Consider the following 18,972-nt stretch of genomic DNA (forward strand, 5'->3'; position numbering starts at 1 on the left):
TCTGCAGTAGCAATACTTATATTGGACAAAATAAATGTTAAAATGAAGACTATAGTAAGAGACAAAGAAGGGCATTACAGAATAATAAAAGGATCAATCCAACAAGAGCACATAACCCTAGTAAACATTTATGCACCCAACATAGAAACACCTAAATATGTAAAACAAATGTTGACCGACATAAAGGCAGAAATTGACTGTGTGTGTGTGTGTTTGTGTGTGTGTGTGTGTGTGTGTGCACGCAGTTACGGGATGTAAAGCATAGGGTGTATAGCCCATGGTATTGTAATAGCTATGTATGATATCAGATGGGTGGTAGACTTGTTGGGGTTATCACTTGGTGAGGTGTGTAAATATCTAATCATTATGTTGTTTTGACACCTGAAACTAATAAAAAATAAAAAATAAAATTAAAAAAAGAATTGAGATCCCAGAAATAAACTCACATGTATATGGGCAAATAATTTTTGACAAAGCAGCCAAAAATGAAAGAAAGCCTCTTCAATAAATGGTGCTGGGAAAATTGGAAAATCATTTAGAAATAAATGAAACAAGACTGCTGTTTGTCACCATACACAAAAACAAACTCAAAGTGGATCAAAGACCTAAATATAAGACCTGAAACAATAAAATACTTACAAGAAAACATAGGTACAAAACTAATGACCTTGGTCTTAGAGATAATTCTATGAATTTGACCTTAAAGGCAAGGGAAGTGAAAATAAAAATAAATGAATGGGCCTCTATCAAACTAAAAAGCTCTCCACAACAAAAGAAACCATCAACAAAACAAAGAGGCAGCCAAGTGAATGGAAGAAGATATTTGCAAAAAACACCTCTGATAAGGGGCTAGTATCCAAAATATATAAAGAATTCGTACAACTCAACAACAAAAAAATAAACAGTCCAATTAAAAAATGGGCAGAGGACCTGAACAGACCCTTCTCCCAAGAAGACATACAAACAGCCAACAGATATCTGAAAAGATGCTCAACTTCTCTAGCTACCGTGTTTCCCCAAAAATAAGACCTAGCTGGACAATCAGCTCTAATGCATCATTTGGAGCAAAAATTAATATAAGACCTGGTCTTGTTTTACTATAATATAAGACCAGGTATAGTGTAATATAATATAATAATAATATAATATAATATGTATAATATAATATCCAGTCTTATTTTACTATAAGACTGAGTCATATAATATAATACAATATAATACAATATAATATAATATAATATAATATAATATAATATAATATAATACAATACAATACTGGGTCTTATGTTAATTTTTGCTCCAAAGGATGCATTACAGCTGATTGTCCAGCTAGGTCTTATTTTCACGGAAACAGGGTATTAGGGAAATGCAAATCAAAACCACAATGAGATACCACCTAGAATAGCTATTGTCAATAAGACAAGAATTAACAAGTGTTGGGTAGGCTGTGGAGAAAAGGGAACCCTCACACACTGCTGGTGGGAATGTAAATTGGTAATAGCCACTGTGGGAAAACATTATGGAGGTTCCTCAAAAAAATTAAGAATAGAGTTGCCCTATGACCCAGCAATCGCTCTTTCGGTTATCTACCCAATATATTTGAAAACATTTATTTGTGAAGATAGGTGTACCCCTGTGTTGACTGCATCATTATTCATGGTGGCCAAAGCATGGAAACAATGAAAGTAACCTTCGATAGATGACTAAATAAAGATGTGGTACTTACATACAAGGGAATATTACTCAGCCCTAACAGATGAAATACTGCCACTGCAACAACATGGATGGATCTTTCGCATTCCATGCGAAATGAAATAAGTCAGGTGGAAAAAATCCAGAACCATATGATTTCATTCATATGGGGCATATAAAACTGAAAGCAACAAACAAGACAAATAAATAAAAACTCATAGATACAGACAACAGTGTGGTGGTTAACCAGAGGGAAAAGAGGGTGGGAAGGAGGTAGAAATGGGTAGAAGGGGTCAAATATATGGTCACAGGAGGAGACTTGATTTTGGGTGGTGAACACACACAACGCAATATCCAGATGATATATTCTAGAATTGTACACTTGAAACCTATATAATTTTTTTTAACCAATGTCACCCCAATAAATATAATAAAATAAAAACAAAAGAACCTGGCTGAAGTTTCCACTGTAGCTCAGATCTGTTCTCTTTCTTCTTTTTGCTCCTGTGGCACACTGGGTTGAACTCTTGAGGCAATGTATTGCAGTAATTTGTTTTACATTTTTAGTATTTATGGACAGGACTATGATATATTTCCATATATACTTATTACTTGTAAGTGTTTAGCACAAGACTAGTAGATATACAATAGGGATGTTGACTGAATTAATGAGTAACCAAATTAAGATCGATAAAACCTACATTCTGCTGTCAAGTAGCTCACTGCCTAGTGATTTATAAGTACAAATAATTTTCAAAAGTCGTCAACAAACAATTACAACAGAGTGTGGTATAAGCTATTAAAACTCATGTTTTCAAGTAGGAAGTGATTAAATGCTGATACCTCAAAGGATTGTCTCTTGAGGATATATAATAATAAAATGACACAGAAAGTTTCATGGTATTCAACCGTATTTCTTTGAATTGAGACCTCATTGTAACATTCATGATATTCAGAGTACTTTATAAAATATTTTTGTTGACTCTTTAAAACTTTACCTGTCTTTTGTTTTGTCATTTTTTATGAGAACTCACCAAAAGTGAAGCAGGATTTATTAAATTTCTGGACATTTATTCGGCCAGCTAGGGAGGCATGAGGATCGTTGCTTCTTTTTCTTTTTCTTTCTGAAACTACTATGACAATTTCTATTATCTAATAAGATTTCACATGATTCTGGCCTCTGACTCTGTGTTTTATAATTAATTCACTAATTACAAGAAATAATAGTGTTTTTTTTCCTCTGTCTAAAATAATTTGAGGACATAATGCATTTTTAAGAACTTGGCCTATTTTATAAACTCTCAGATTTAAAAATGCCATCGTGCCATTATTTTCTTCATTCAATAATGGAGCAAATTAATTGTTGAAAACAGCCACCCCTTCTGACGTTGAAAGTTATAAATGACTGTGTGTCTTGCTTAGAATAGTCAACACTGTGAATATTAAGTCTTTGATTCCAAGGACAGGATCTCTTTAATTGGTTTTCAAATCCTGTCTCTAGAGCCCTAGAATTCTGAGGAGTATTTAAGGAACCGTGTGGGGGAAGCTGAGGACTAGGTAGGCAGGCTGTTCACACAGCTCTGCTGCCCTTCCTTCATCCTCCTCTCTTCATCAGATTAACTCCTGTTATCTGCAGGAGGTTTTTTGTTTGTTTGTTTGTTTGGTTTTTTTTGGATAGTCTTTAAGAGGGGAAGAAAAAAAAATGTATTTTCTAAAATACTTTGAAAACCATTGGTTCACTTGACGCACGTATTTAAGGAAATCACTTTTGCTGACAATTGAGGAAACTTATGAAAATGGAAAATGTACATTTCTTTCACTAACTGCTCTTTCCATGAGTCACCTATAGTGACATCCTAAAAGACATTGGGGAGAGCTATACATTTAAAAGTGCGAGGCAAGCAGAGTGTTCTGTCTCTTTCGTATTCTATCAGAGACTTTCATTTACCCCTGGTATTTCCATTGTCTGGTCATTACAACATGTGGACCAAGGCCTGACTAGATTTGGGGGCACCGGGAGGTGGAAATTTGGGGAATGGTGAGAAAGAGAATTTTAATGCTTCTTAAGAACAAGGGAATGGGTTGCTGACCTTGCCAGTGTCATGGTGTTCACATTGTAATGCTAAGTACTTTCATGCCAGGAAGCGGAACCCTCAGGTCAGAGTTTTATAGATTTTGGCCAAAGGCTGTTCCGAGGGAAAAGTAAATGTTTAAAGGTGCTGACCATTGCCCTAACTTATTTCATTCTTTTGGTCCCATACTTCTCTCCCCTGCCCCCAATAGGGTTATCTTAGGTGCAAAATCCAGATCACTACCATGATAACCACACAAATAGGGCACCAAGAAATGCTATTTGTTTTAATTCCATAGTGATGGAAAGAAAACTACACATAGAGGTGCTTATAGGTGACCTAGAGGATGGTACAAAAACATTGTCTATAAGAGATAGGTTGGAATGGACTTTGCCCATAAAATAATTTGTATCTTAGAAACGGACCCCAGGGAGTAACTGTGTCTTTTTAAACACATAAAAACTGTGTCTTTTTAAACACATAAAAAATGTTGATTCAAAACGCTATTTAAAAACTCAGTTTCAAAATTATATTTTTTGGGGAAACTATTGTTGTGAATTTAAAGGATGGATTATTTGCAGTAGATCTTGTAAAACATCCATTGCCATATGAGAAGAAGGTTTCAGGCAGTTTATCATAAATAGGTGAGTTTGTCAAATACACACACGCACACACACACATATCCTGTTTTGGCTTCAGAAGAGAAATTCCAGGACTACATATAAAGGAATATTTTGCATTTGTACAAAACGCTCCCAGATAAGTAGACATTTTATTAATACACATACTCGTATTAGTAAGAAACAGTTTAAGAATAGAGATTAATCATACCTGAAGCAAAGATAGTATTGGAGGTTATCAAATTTGTTGGACGTGGTTAGGGTTGGGGGTCTTTGCAAGTGGTTGAGAACATCACTCAGAAGGTTCTGAATCATCCTTTATTCCCCTGATTATATAAGGAGCATCATCTTCAGTAATGACAACCTCAAACTACTGTAGTAGCTACAATAGCTTCATTTCTAATTGTAAAAGCCATATGCATTCATAATTAGAATTGAGTTCAGTTCTACTACCAAAAAAATCTCAGCACACTTTGGTTCCATATTATATACAAAACACGCATATATAATACATTTTTATATAATGTGAATATGTGTATCAAAATTGGAATCAAACTATGCATATGGTTTTTGTAAACTGCCTTTTATTTCATTCATTTAACAATTCTTCATTGTGTGCCTGCCATAACCTAGGGATTTTCTATTCCATTAAATGTTCCTTGAAAGCATGACCTTTAATGACTTCTCAATTTCTATTATAGCATAATTTATGTAACTATGTCCTTATTGTTAGACATTTACATTGTTTCAGTTTTCTGCTATTATAAATAATATTAAATCATTACTTTTTTTTTACCTGTCTAATTCTTTCCTATTTCAATATGTCTGATTACTTCCTGAAGAAAAAGTCCAGTAAATGTAATTATATTTTAATAATCTTCCATTTAATGGCACTGTGTTTGGAGAAAACTGGATGAACTTAAGCTTTTATAGAGTGCAAACAATAGGATATTTAGGAGAAATTTTAAGACACGGTTACTGTGATTGCCTTTTCAATAATCCAGCCTTTGGTATGGATGGAGTTTAAATGACCTAGACTTTAACAACACTTTAGCGTGGGTGTATCAAGTTTGTAATATAGTGCGATTGCCTAATATGTAACAGATATTTGTTATGACAGATGGTGCCATTGTACACTGAGTTATTCATTTCTCATTACTGTTCTTGAGATAATCTCAACACCCAATTCTTATGCATAAAACAGCTTTTAGAGCCTAATCTCTCACACTCTTCTGGGTCATTGATGCTGTAAAGACATTTCACTGTACCATGACCCCACTGAACAAAAGAAAAGGAAAAAAGAGAAAAAGAAAATTCCTACACCGTGCATATGTATTCTGTTCTGCTGTATGATAATCAACAAATTTTGCTGTTATATTGAATTTCGAACTTTGTATGGTATGGGATTCTTTTAGAAACAGTCTGCAGTAGCTAATGTCTATAAGGTGCAAGATAACCAATAGTTCTTTCCCCTTCTCTCCTCTTTCTTTTCCCCTCTGTGTGGGTCTGTATGTGGGCATGTGCGTGCGTGTGTGTATATGTGCACACATTCTCACATGTCTGTTTTTTCAAATATGCGATTTGGTTCATTTCAATCATTTGTAACATCCACAAATATTTGGTCAAAGTGTTTAATCTTCCCATGAAATGCTTCAGAGATTCGTCATACGAAATCATTGGTTTCTCTTTAGTGCTAAGTCATAGCAAATTATCATCATTTTTTAGGTTGATTTTGTAGAGTGTTAAATGCTATTTAAATTTCCCTGAGATATGAAGCCATTTATTTTTCTCCTAATCACTTAAAATAGCAAGAACTAATCAACTGGAGTTTTTCTCCTTTTTATGAATACACCAATCTACCCCTGACTCACGTGCATGTTTCTGCCTTTAGGTCAGTGGGAACTTTTCCCAGCAGTGTTTTCTTTTTTCCCCTTCATTCCTAATTTCTCTCAGGAACAAATGGCAGTATAGTTAAGCATTAGAAACTTGTTGCTGAAGGTGCTAACCTAAACATCAGTGCCAGGATACGACTGAGACTTAATAGACTAATTAATTTGTCTACTGCACCCCTGACCTGGGAATTACGTACAATGGGCTATACTTAAGGAACTGGGAGTCTGGTATTCAAAGTGGAGAAATGCAACTTTGTGTGCTGTAGACATCAACATGCAATTAATACTGGGTTCTTTAAGAAAATAGATTTTGAAAATGGAACTTTATTCCATCACATGTTTTGAAAGTACGATGCTGCAAGATTCTGTGTGCCTTTTTTGTTTCAGTTTTCTTCTTATACATTTTATAGCAGCACTAAACAGAACGCTCACATTATTTGATCCAAATGTGCTGCTGACCTCAGAGAAGCTCAGTTATGTAGAATACCACAGTTTCTGTATTAGCTATTCTAATGTTCTCATAACCACAGTGACTCTTAGGAAAAAATAGGAACTTGAAGCTTGAATGACATTTTTAAAAACGTTTGCATTATGAATTCCTGGCTGTGGTGTTCATGTTTCTTTCAGTAAGAAGATTAATTTTATTTCCTCCTATATTCTTTTCCTCACTTCTCCTTCATTTTGGAGACAGTTTAAAAGTACTTCAAGGGCATTTAACATTTGACTGCCACTGAATTCATGGCAGTGGATAGAAACCGAATTGAATAAATCTATTCATATTAGTTTGTCAATATATGGGGTTATGTATTTCTCTGGATCTTGTGAACTGGCTGCGGTACCAAATAAATGCTTTCCTGTTAGGATTTTATTTAGAACAGTTTTAATATTTTGGTAGTTTGTGGATTTGGAAGTGTTTATTAGACCACCAAATGTCTGTTGAGCATATGGCAGGTGCTCTTCTAGGCACTGCTGATAAAGCAGTGACCAAGACTGGTGGTTCCAGCTCTGCTGAGGCTTGTAGTCCAGCAGCAGAAGTCATACACAAAATGCAGTAGTCCTCCCTTCTCCAAGGTTCCACTTTCCCTGGTTCCCATTATTCGCAGGCAACCACAGTCCAAAAATATTAAATGGAAAATTCCAGAAATAAATAATTCATAAGTTTTAAATTGTGTGCCATTCTGAGTAGTGTGATGTGAGTCCTCCCTTTGTCCGGAGTATCCACACTGTCTACGCTACCCACCCTGTAGTCACTTAGGAGCCATTTCAGTTATCAAGGAGCGAGAGACCACATTCATGTAACTTTTATTCTGGTGTATTGTTATAATTGTTGTATGATATTGTTAGTAATTGTTGTTAATCTCTGACTGTGCCTAATTTATAAATTGAAATTTATCATAAGTGTGTTTGTATAGGAAAAAACGTAATATGTGCCTATGTGTGTGTGTGTGTGTGTGTACACATATACACACACATCTTATATATAGAGCGCGTTCAGGCATTCACTGGGGGGAGGGTCTTAGAACATATCCCCTGTAGGTAAGGGGGGATATTATAAAAACAAAGAGTAATTATAACTCAAGACAAGGCTGCTTGTTTTTTACGCAACTAAATGGGAAAAGGATAGAGAGTGACTGGCATTTGTGTGAGATGTTGTATTAGCCACAATATTTAGGGAATAACTTTCAGGGAGGATGTATTAGAGCTGAGAACTAAATGATGAGATGGTAGCCTTTGGGTAGGTGCTATTCTCATTCAGTTAATGGCAGTCACTTCATGTGAAGGAATATGCAAGATATCATATACTTCTCAGTATAGGCATAATGCATGGACATAGTGGATACCGAAAGGATATTAGCAGGATGAACAAAATAAATACAGAGGGTGCAGAAAAAATGTATACGCATTTTAAGAAAGGGAAAAAACTGTATTAAAATTGTAATACTCAATATATAGCAATAACAAAAGAAGAATACAAGTCATGTGTATACATTTTTTTTTTGGCATTCCTGGTAGATATTGGTGTATGATTTAAGGGGAAATTACTTTATCTTTCTAAAGTTATGTTGCCTCCAATAGTGGAGTAAATGAAAGATTGAGGTTTTATATGCATTTTTTTGTTCTTATTAAAATGTAATGTGAGCCTCACATTGAATTTTTTCCTTTAGTTATTTATTACTTCTTTTATTTTATAGGTTTCAACGTGGTCACGAGGGTGCATGTATCTGAAGTGGGTGTACCTTGTATGAATCATCAAGAGCATCGTACGCTACAAATACCAGCAGTGTATTTATCTGGTTGGTATTCTGAATCAAGTCAGGTTTGGCATGATAGAAATTAAGTGATTGATAGTACACCTCATAGACATTAAATGATTGATATTAAGGGAAAAACCATAAAATGATTTTGTGTGTTAACTTACATTGAGGCAATTCACCATATGTCTAACCAGGTCACATAAAAAGTTAGTTAAGGTGTTAAAGCAGTAATTTGAATTCCTGGGGTGGGGGTGAAGGGGAGAGGTACTAGTGAACGCAAGAAGTCAAATGGCATAGAGGCCAAACAGAAAGAGTGACTGTAGACTTTATTTATTGCCTTCAAGTGAATTTTATTTGTACCCATTTTCGAAAGAAAACCTGATGAACAGGTATGTCTGCAGCCCCTTCACTTTGACAGGTTGGGGGTGGGCAGGGGAGATGGAATTCTGTTAACTCTGAACACTTAGTGTTTGAAAGACAGTCCAAGATCAGTAGCTAGATAAACTTAGTTTCCAGTTTAGGCTCTAAAATATTATCCTTGACCTGTTTCTTCTTGTTTATACATTGGGAACTGCGGTTTCAAAGATAGAAAAAATATTTAATTAATTCCCGAACTAAGAATGAATTTGGCTTTCAGTAAAGATTCATGTTAGATGTTGATTTTGCTCAGAGGTCTTTCTTTGGCTCTTCTCTCTACTCATTCAATTTAATTGTGTTCATCCACCTCTATGCTTTCAATTATTATGATTCCATTCCCAGCATCCCTTAGCTCAGATGCTCATCATTTCTCTGTTGTACTGTAAAATAGCTTCGTAACATCCTGTGCACTTTTCTTCCCCTTTTGAAACTGCCTACCATTTCATCAGCAGAAGGGATAGATATCTCATCCTATTTCTCTCCTTTCAATGACCTGCAAAGCCTCCACGATTGCATTCTGTGGCCGACAGGGCCATCATCTTCATCAAATTCTTGCCTTCCTTACTCACCTTGTCAATTGTCAGGACCGTTTCAATACCTATATTCATAGTCTGTGCATTTTCTATACTTCTTCAGTTCATCTGCTTGCTCATTCATTCATGGTTCTGTTCCTTTGCATTTGTTGTTCCTTGTTTCTTGAGTGCCATTCCTACCTCTTGTTTACTTGGGAAATTTGTATTTATCCTTCATGATTCTATTTAAAGAAATATTTTTTTTCTCTGTGATACTTTTCCTGGCAGAGGTAGGTACTTCCTTTCTGTCCTCCTGCAGTGCCTTGAATGCACCTCTGATTTGATTCTTAATATATACCTTTAAATAGTTCCATGGCTCTCTTACAGTGCTCTGTAAACCCTTTATTGTAGATACTGCCTTCTTTTTTCCTCTTTATCCCCATTCATCAGGATAGTAACTAGTAGGGATTCAATTGTTATGTGTTCAGTGAGTAAATGATATCTGCTTTGTGTTTGGCACCATGATATTTATAGTGGAAGAAAAATTATAAGAATATGATTTAGTTCCTCTTCTGTATAAGGCTGTAATTTTATTTGGTGGACAGGACTTAAACACATGAAATAATTAGGGGACACAAGATAAAGCATAGCATACAAATGAAGTATTTATATATATATTTTTTAAAGTTTGATAGATATACATACACATATACTCATACAGGTACAAACATACCTATATATGGTGGGTGGAGGAAGGGCAAAGATCAAATTTAAGTACGAGATAGGTTTCATGAACTAGGTAAGTGTTTAATGGGATAGTGAGGGAGTAAATCTTAGTAAATCTTATATAGATTTAATGTAAAGGCATATGTTGATCATTTTCATTTGTAAAGGGCCAAAAATCAAATAGGGGAAATTAGAACAGGGAATGAAAGTAGAGGTGGATAGTGGGTATGTGGTGGAAAGAGACTAATTCATATGAAGTGGAATCTGCACTGAATAATTAAGTCCTAAATGCAGTAATTAAATGGAATGATTGACAATTAGGGAATTTTATAGTGGCAGTGACTGGGTTCTAAACAATAGTTGTTAAATGGTATTTATTGGGATGCAGGATGTTATGGCTAGAACACCGTTCACCCTCTCCAGGAAAACAAAAACAAAACCAGAAATGAAAAAAACAAACAAGCCAGACTCATTAGTTTGCAGGTGAACCGTGTAAAAAGGGTTTAAATTGAGTTGGGTATGACTGCCTGATGGAAAAGAAACCGTTTTCCTGGGGAGTCAAAAAAGAGAAAACCGGTTGGAGTGTGCAGGCGTTTCCAAACTGAGCACGTAATTAAGTCTACAAAGACTGCAATCTGTAGCCACAATATTCAGCTATACATTCCTCATTTGCACGTTAGTTCCCTGAGTGTATGGAAGATAATGCTGACTCAGTCTAGGATATGTGAGGCAGAAAGACAATTTTGGAAACCTACCATCCTGTTTCCCCTCAAGACCCGAGGTCCCTAGCTGGTCATTTCCTTTGCACTTTCTGTAATATTTTTAGGTGTGTTTTGGATATAGCATCCAGAGTTTTCAGCTGCACTAGTGGGAGAAATAGGAAGAAGTACTTGTACTCCATTTCAGTCCAGAATCACTTAGATTTTTAAAAGTCTATTTTCGGTCCTTAGAATATAGGATTGAAGCATGTTGAGTTGATAGCTTTTCAAACATAGGGAGATAGTGATTTTAAGATGCGGTGGATTCTGAGAACTACAGAAAATAACTATCATAATAGCTATATTTACCATATACCAAACCCTCTTTAGAAGCACATTATAATTTCCACAATACCCTATTTCTATGACAACCCTATTTGGAAGGGAAACTAGGGCAAAGAGAGGTTTTTGAGCTTTGCCCAAGACCCCAGACAATCTGATTCCATATTCTGAACTCTTAATCACTATGTCCCCTCTACCATTTGACAAGTAAAAAAACTTTTATGACTCTGACATTCTAAATTGGGAGTCACCAACTTTCAGCAAATGATTAAGGAAATTGATGATGGAACCAGAGGCCTAAGAGAATTCTGTATGGGAGCCAAAAAGAACTATAACTACAAATTTAAGTTTTTCCCACATTTTTCTCCTTTGCTCTAGAATTAATTTTATAGCTTCTATAATTAAGGAGTAACCCAATACTGAGTTAAAGCTAGGGTAATAACTAAATTCTTCAACATAAAATTAATAGTTCTTGACAATATGGTGGTCTGTGATATTATTAGGTTGTTATGAAAACTTAAAAATTACAATTTGAAAGTGGGCTTGAGTGACCATTGTACTTGCATATTTGGAAATTTTCCTAGACAAATGCAGTATGAGTTTATGCTTGATTTTGTCAAGTTTGTAAAATTCATAAACATTGTTACTTAAAGTCAGGTCCAAAGGAAACTGATAACTGACATTTGATGTCTAGTCGTACCTTTCTCATTTTCTCACAAGTCCTTGATAGAAGCAAACACGTAGAGGTGGCATATTACTAACACAATTTTGTAATATGTAGCAAAAAAAATCTCAGTTGTTACTGTACAGTGTTTAGGGTTAGTGGTTATACTTTCTGATTTTCGTAGGCAGATGTAATTTTTCCAGATATTACCTAGGAAAATGTCTTGTTTTGGTTTGAGACATTTAAAAAAAAATCATTTTAGGATTCCTTTACCACAATTGAAGGAAGCCAACACTCATGAAAGTACCTGGCGAATTTCAACAGTATTTTAGTTAGTGTGGTAAATACTTTAGCATAAATTGTTTGTTTTGAGTCAGATGCTGTTACAAATTAATCTGACACCCCACCCCTGTTTTTTTTGTCTAGGAACTGGGTCAACAATATAATGCATTTGGGGGTTATTATGATGATGATGTAAAAACCAAACATTTATGAAAGAACGAGAATTGTTCAAGATACAATTAGACACTGGATCTGGTTAATTTTTCCATCTGACTTCTTATAAATTCAAGCTTTTCCAATATTGCTTATGAAATTTTCAACATGTCATAGTCCCTGTGGATAAATTTTTTAATTAAAATTTATTGGGGTGACAGTGGTTAGTAAAATTACATAGGCTTCAAGTGTACAGTTCTGTAATACATCATCTATATATCACATTATGTGTTTACCACCCAGAGTCAGTTCTCCTTCCATCACCATATATTTGACCCCCTTTACCCTCTTTTATCCCCCCTTATCCCCTTAGCCTCTGGTAACCACTAAACTGTTGTCTGTGTCTATGAGTTTTTGTTTCTGGATAAAAAGTTTTATAGTCTAACTAGAGCTTTAAGTTCTTAAAGATTCTTTTTGTTTTTATCACACTTGTTGAACATGTGAAGGAATAGTGTTTGCCTAGTTGCTATATATATATATATATATATATATATATATATATATATATATGATGCAAAAGTAATTGCAGTTTTTGAAATTATTTTAACCTGCAATTTAAACTGCAATTTAATTTGTACCAACCTATTATATATATGTGTGTGTGTGTGTATATATACACATGTATATGTATATATATTTGTATATATGTGTATATATACATACATATATATGTACACACACACACACACACACACACACACGAGGTTGGACAATTAAGTTCTCGAACTTTCCACCTTGCGCTTACACCATGCAACTATATATATATATATGTACATACATATATATATATATACACATATATATATATAGTCTGCCTTAGTATGAGGCTGCTAGATTGCTAGTTAACTTAGATTATTATTCAGTTCAGCATTTTTTTTTGTTATTGCTAGTTAGATTATTATTCAGTTCAGCATTTGTTTTGTTATTGCTATGCACTAAGGCCTCTGTAACTGCATTAATTTGTTCTTCTCCTTTATGCTGAATTGAATATATTACCAAGCTCTGTTACTTCATACTCTGTTGGTATCCAGAACTCACTGCTCAAGTTCATTCTCACTTTCACAATCCTCTTCAAGGCTTTCATCCTGAATGACGGGTGTTTGACACAGACTTCTAACTGATTTCTCTGTTTCTGGTTTTTCCAACCCCTTGCATAAAGTTGCTCTGAATTTTGAGGCACATGATGTAGATACATTACAAGGATGTGGTAAATGCTTACTGATTAGTTAGAAATGAGTTCTCAGAGGTAGAAAGTCAGATACTTCACTTGAATGTTGGGACTTTTAATAATGAAGCCATATTTTTTTCTTTTTTTCTTTTTTTTTTTTTCCTGTGTGATGATAAATCCTATGAATTTCAGCTAGGTTCTTTCTTCACATACCTTCTACATTTTAGTTGTAAAAATTGATCCCTTGCTGTCGTATAGTTGATAAAAAAAAAACAAAAAACGCTGGTTACTTACTTTGAGTAAGTAAACATTTAGTAGTTAAAAATAACAAAGGTAAAAATAATTTTCTTTAGAGATATTTTATATTTTTAGTTGTAAAACATATTTAGACAATTGGAAGGATAAAAATGATTATGAAAGTTAGTGGGTGGTAAGGGTAACATAAACAAATAAAAGAAAGAAAAATGAGCATTTTTATAGGACTTAATCACGTATCTGTGAGATTGTTGAATTGGTAATAATTCATTTTGGAGAGCTTATTCTAAATGGCTTGTCCTGTGTTTTCAAGAAGAAAAATAAAATGCTAAGCTTATTCTAGTTGGTTGCTTTTTCATCAGTCTTTCAATGAACTTAAAATTGTTGATGCTGAAAACTGCAGTGAAAGTTGTGTGAACAGTCCTTTACTTCTATTGTTTTATGTTTCAAATATCACTCATTCATTTCCAACAGGTGTTCTGCCAGCTGTGCCCCAAACGTTTCGAATGATTTAGAAACTATTTCCACACTTACCTTGTATTGTGGCTATTTACTGTAAAAGACGTTCTCTAATTACATACTTTTTTGGCACAGCGAAAAACCAGGAGACAGAAAAGTGAGTCTAATGGGAGGTGTTCTTGTGTGTTGTTATTGCTTCCGATGAAGGGAGACGTGGGAGGACTAGGATTGTTTTGCGTGTAGTGCTGGTGCTAATAAATGGATTCTTCTTTTAATCTTGTATACTTTGGCATGCATATTTATGTTGTGGCAAGAAAGAATTTAAATGGAGTCAGAATAATTTTATTTTCACAGCTGCTTGAAGATACAATGTAAGAGTTTGAATTCTCAGAAATTTTCAAGCTATGTGGCCTATTAAAATAGAGGAAAAGAGCTCTTCTATTTTGCCTCTTTGATGAAGAAGTAAAACATATGTAAGGTCTTCTTTATCTGTAAAATTACCTGGTTAGTGATCGATCATACAGTTGGGGACATGTAGGAAATTTTATGAATATATCGCACTTTTCTCAAGATATTAGACTTTAGAACTTTGGAATATTTATGTTTCATGCAACTAAAAAAACCATTCTTTGTATACTTATTGTTAATCAACCAAATAAACCAGTCTCAATAGGCAGTAAATTAAACAAAGCCGTTTCCCATGCCAATAAGTAGGTTTTGCCTTCAGCTATAAATAATCATGATTGAAACATCTCATTTTCAATCTGTAGTTACATGTAACAGATACCATGTTTGAATGTCATTTTATAGCTGATATCAAATTTAACTATTGCTGTCACTTTACGGCATACCATTATTGGATTGAATTCTAGCCTCAGAGTGCAACTTCAAATATAAGCAGGTGTTAAGAAATGTTGCCTTAGAGTTGTAGGCATAAGAAACAGTATGTCCATGCAGATTAAATGGTCTTATTTGCAACCTTGATAATGTGTTTACATGTTATGGACAGAATAAAAGTGACCAGGCGCTGGGAAAATATCTAATACTTTCTCTGCTTATATATGGTACTATAGTGTAGAACTGCTATGATCTAAGGCACTGTGATATCCTCAGTCATCAAACCTTCCACTATTAAAATTTGACTTTTCCTATTCATTAGAAAACAACCAGACCTCTCCATTCCAATGAATATGCCAGTATAGGTAAGCTAGCATGGGGATGGGAAGAGCTGGGTGTGGAGTTAGCTTGTGTGTGAATTCTCGCACTTCCATACTCTACTTGTCCATTCCTTTGTGTCTTCACCTCTAAATGAGGATATTAATCATACTTACTACACAGTTTTGTTTGAAAGTTAAATGAATTAATATGCTTTGGACAGTGCCCTGCACCAAGCAAGTATGGCTTAGCTGTCATCATTCCGATGCTTGGTCCTCCGATCCTAACTATAGGTTGAGAAATACTGTTATAGGAAAGTGAAACTTCATATGTCATCATTTCTCATGGCCTTCATTTTAAAGTTAAGGAAACTGAAATTGAATGCCATTAAATGATTTGTTGATGATTAAATAATCTTAGTGGTAGATTTGGGACTAGAATTTTGGCCTTTTCCAATGTTCTGCCTCTGTTCTGTTTTTATCTCAAAAGCATTCAAATAATTTTTATAGTTATAATTTACATATTTGATCAAAATTTCTCTTTGCTTTAATATAGAATTTCACTAAAATAGTTAAAATAGTGCAAATGTATAGAGTGGAAACTTTTCAATATTCATCTATTTCTAAAATCACTTTAAAAAATCTCAATTGGAAAATGATTTGTGTGTTTTGTTCTACAAGAATGCTAAAATAAGGATGCCAACCTCCTCTTCTCCATCTCTTCAGTCTCTGCCAGAGTCTGAAACTACTTAACATTCTTTGCCATTACAAATGATGGCAGGTTTTAATATGTAAGTTAAGCTCTTAGAATTAATAACGTATTATTGCTTTGCCTTTCTCTGAAGACCAGGATTGAATTCACTGCACTTCCTAAATAAAGATATATAATAACTAAAGGGAAGAAGGTTTATTTGTTTAGATAACCTTGTATAGTTTCCTTCAAGGGCCTAATGATATATATTGTAATTTTTGGAAACCTTTGTGGTTCACAATAGGGTATCAGACAGTGAGATGGTGATATTGGTACTTTTTGGGTAGTCCCAGTGGTGAGGGAGGCTTCCTGAAGGTAGAACTCCTAAAGAGGCCGTAATTACATGCCCTCAGTGATTTTTTTTTTCTTTTAAATGAACTTTTTGCCTTATTGTAATGCTACCATAATGTTTATGCTGCAACCTGTATACCTGCATTGACTGGAGAGATTGAATGGCTTGGCTGTCTGGGACATGTAATCCATTCCAGCCTTTTTCCGTGACATCATTATTATAACAGACTTCTTTGAGAGTATGAACAGCAGCTGCGCACTTTTGTGAGTTTTACATTATGAACCATAACAACCTTTCCAGGTCTATACAAGTGATAGGGCAGCTTGATGCTTAACAAATGAAGCCAAACTCTGAGCTGTGAAACTGTTAACAGATCTAGTAATGACATGGGCCCCATGTATGGAACATTTCATAACATAACGGAGGAAAACGGGGACGACTGTCATTTAGCACATTGACTGAAATGTTTTTCTTTACCTCTTCCTCAGTGTAACTTCAGCGAATCAATGTAGAATTGCAATATGTTTCAATAGCTGGAGCATATCTTCAGTTGAATTTTATTTTGAAATTCCAGCATATGAGTGTTCCATTTTCCAGCCTTTATATAGAAAAACAAGAATTCTTGTTCCATGAAGATCAAAAATAAAAATGCTTACTCTTAATATAAAAGTAAGAATCTAGTATGTTGGGGAAAAAAATTCTCTTGATGAGTATTAAGATTATTTATGTATAGTAAAATAGATATTTCTGTTTCTAATCTGCATAATAGTAAAGCAACAATAAATAATTTTTGCCGAGAAATTTATTTAACTGTTATAGGCCTCCCTGAATAGTTCTTTACACATTGTGCCTCATCAGACATTTCCTTCTTGAATACTGATTCATTATTGTGATTTGCAGTGACAAACTATGTGCTTTCCATATGTTTGTTTTCTCTAGTTAAAAAAAAAAAGCAACAGACTAATGTCTTTGAAATAATGCCTTTTCCTGGAATGTTTAAAGTTCTGCAGAGTATTTTAAACAAGAGATATCAAAATTCCTGAGATGGGGAAATTTTCATAAGACTATCTTTTATAATTCCCTATTTCATTATAAATACAGACTTTTAGAATAACAGTGATCTCACAAATATTTATGTACAATCCTTGCTAAAAGTCGTGAGTATTCCATGGAATATTAGTGAATGTATTTGTCTCTTATGAATCTCTTAGCAACAAACTAATTTTTCAGATCATTATTGTCATCACTACTTTTTTTGAATGGGGATTAATTGCTTCCTGTTTAGCAATGTAAGAACAAAAACTGTTTATTTTTCTTTTTCAGATTCCTAGTGAAAGTGAAACAAAAATTGTTTGGGGCTTTTAAAAATATCAAATCTTGAATTCATCAGGGAATTGTAATTCTAAACTTCTATCAATTTTGCCATTGTTTTCATATATCACTTAGTTTGAAGTGAGGGTTTTTGGGTGAGGCATCTAATACACAGTAAAAAATGGCTCTTATAGTTTCTTACAGAAGGCATTGGAGCAAATTTGAAATAAGCTACATAAAATTAATTTTTTAGTAGTAAGAATTGAACCTGTACTATGTATTGTTTAGAGTAGCCTAGAATTATGGATTATAAATTATGAATTTACAGTTTTTAGCTCCAATCACTACATTACTTCATCCAGTTAAGCAATAAAACCAACATCAAATAAATATAATGTTCTGTTTCAAATGCTGTATTTTGAGACTAGAACTCATAGTTTTTGTCATGATATTTAAAAGGGCAAATTCAAAGGAAGGGCCTGAGTTTGGCAGAAAAGATGTGAAGTCATAATCTTTGTATCTTTATGATTAAATTTAGATTGATTATTAACACTCAGAGTTGAGAGATTTAATGGTATATATTGAATAAATATGGAAAGAAATTCTAAACACAGCCCTTTTGTGAACTCCTTTAACAAGTGATATTTTTTAGTTAAAAAAAATTCTAGCTATAACGACTACTTATATGCTTATCTCATAGTGAAGGTAGCTTTAACAAACTGGATAAAGTGAGGTATGCTAGTGAAAGATTGCTTGTGAGTATTGGTATCGAATAAGCCCATCTTAAGAAAGAGGCACAATTCTTCCCAGATGCCTGCATCTTTGAGCTCGTTAGTGACTGTCTTTCATATATATTAATCTTTTTCCTATTCGACTGCAAGGTTCCTGAAGGCCGGAACATTTCTTTCCTCGTATCCCAACTGTGATTGGGAGCAGAGTAGATTCAATACAGATGTGTTAACTGAAGTAATGCACGTGTTAGCCAACCAGGAATTTGGAGTCAGGTCACATACCTTCGTGTGATAGGACCAGCTGGACAAGTAGCCAAGGCTGGAGTGGTAGTGAGATTTAATTTTCTGGCCTGTCTTGGCTCCTCCAGCACTGCTCCTTTTTACAATTTCATTCTGTTCCTGGAAAAGAGGCTTCCTCCAACCTGCACCCTCTCTGGCTGTCCATGGCTTCCGTCCTGATCCCCAC

The 18,972-nt window shown here is 34.4% G+C and overlaps 1 protein-coding gene across 5 annotated transcripts in view; it reads left to right on the forward strand.

Annotated features, from left to right (window-relative positions):
- The window catches only part of BMPR1B (bone morphogenetic protein receptor type 1B), a 368,296-nt gene that overhangs the window by 157,491 nt on the left and 191,833 nt on the right, over positions 1 to 18,972 (forward strand). For 2 of the 5 annotated variants that reach the window (XM_033106682.1, XM_033106684.1), the window contains one exon: positions 8,469 to 8,570. The exons of 2 other annotated variants lie outside the window; for them this stretch is intronic. In XM_033106682.1, coding sequence (XP_032962573.1) covers positions 8,519 to 8,570 — 52 coding nt within the window. In that variant the 5' untranslated portion in view covers positions 8,469 to 8,518. Of the gene's footprint in view, positions 1 to 8,467; positions 8,571 to 18,972 lie in introns of those variants that run through there. One more of the 5 variants, XM_033106683.1, reaches the window with a different exon arrangement.

Source organism: Rhinolophus ferrumequinum, chromosome 5 (assembly GCF_004115265.2).
Source record: "Rhinolophus ferrumequinum isolate MPI-CBG mRhiFer1 chromosome 5, mRhiFer1_v1.p, whole genome shotgun sequence".
Taxonomy (NCBI): Eukaryota; Metazoa; Chordata; class Mammalia; order Chiroptera; family Rhinolophidae; genus Rhinolophus; species Rhinolophus ferrumequinum.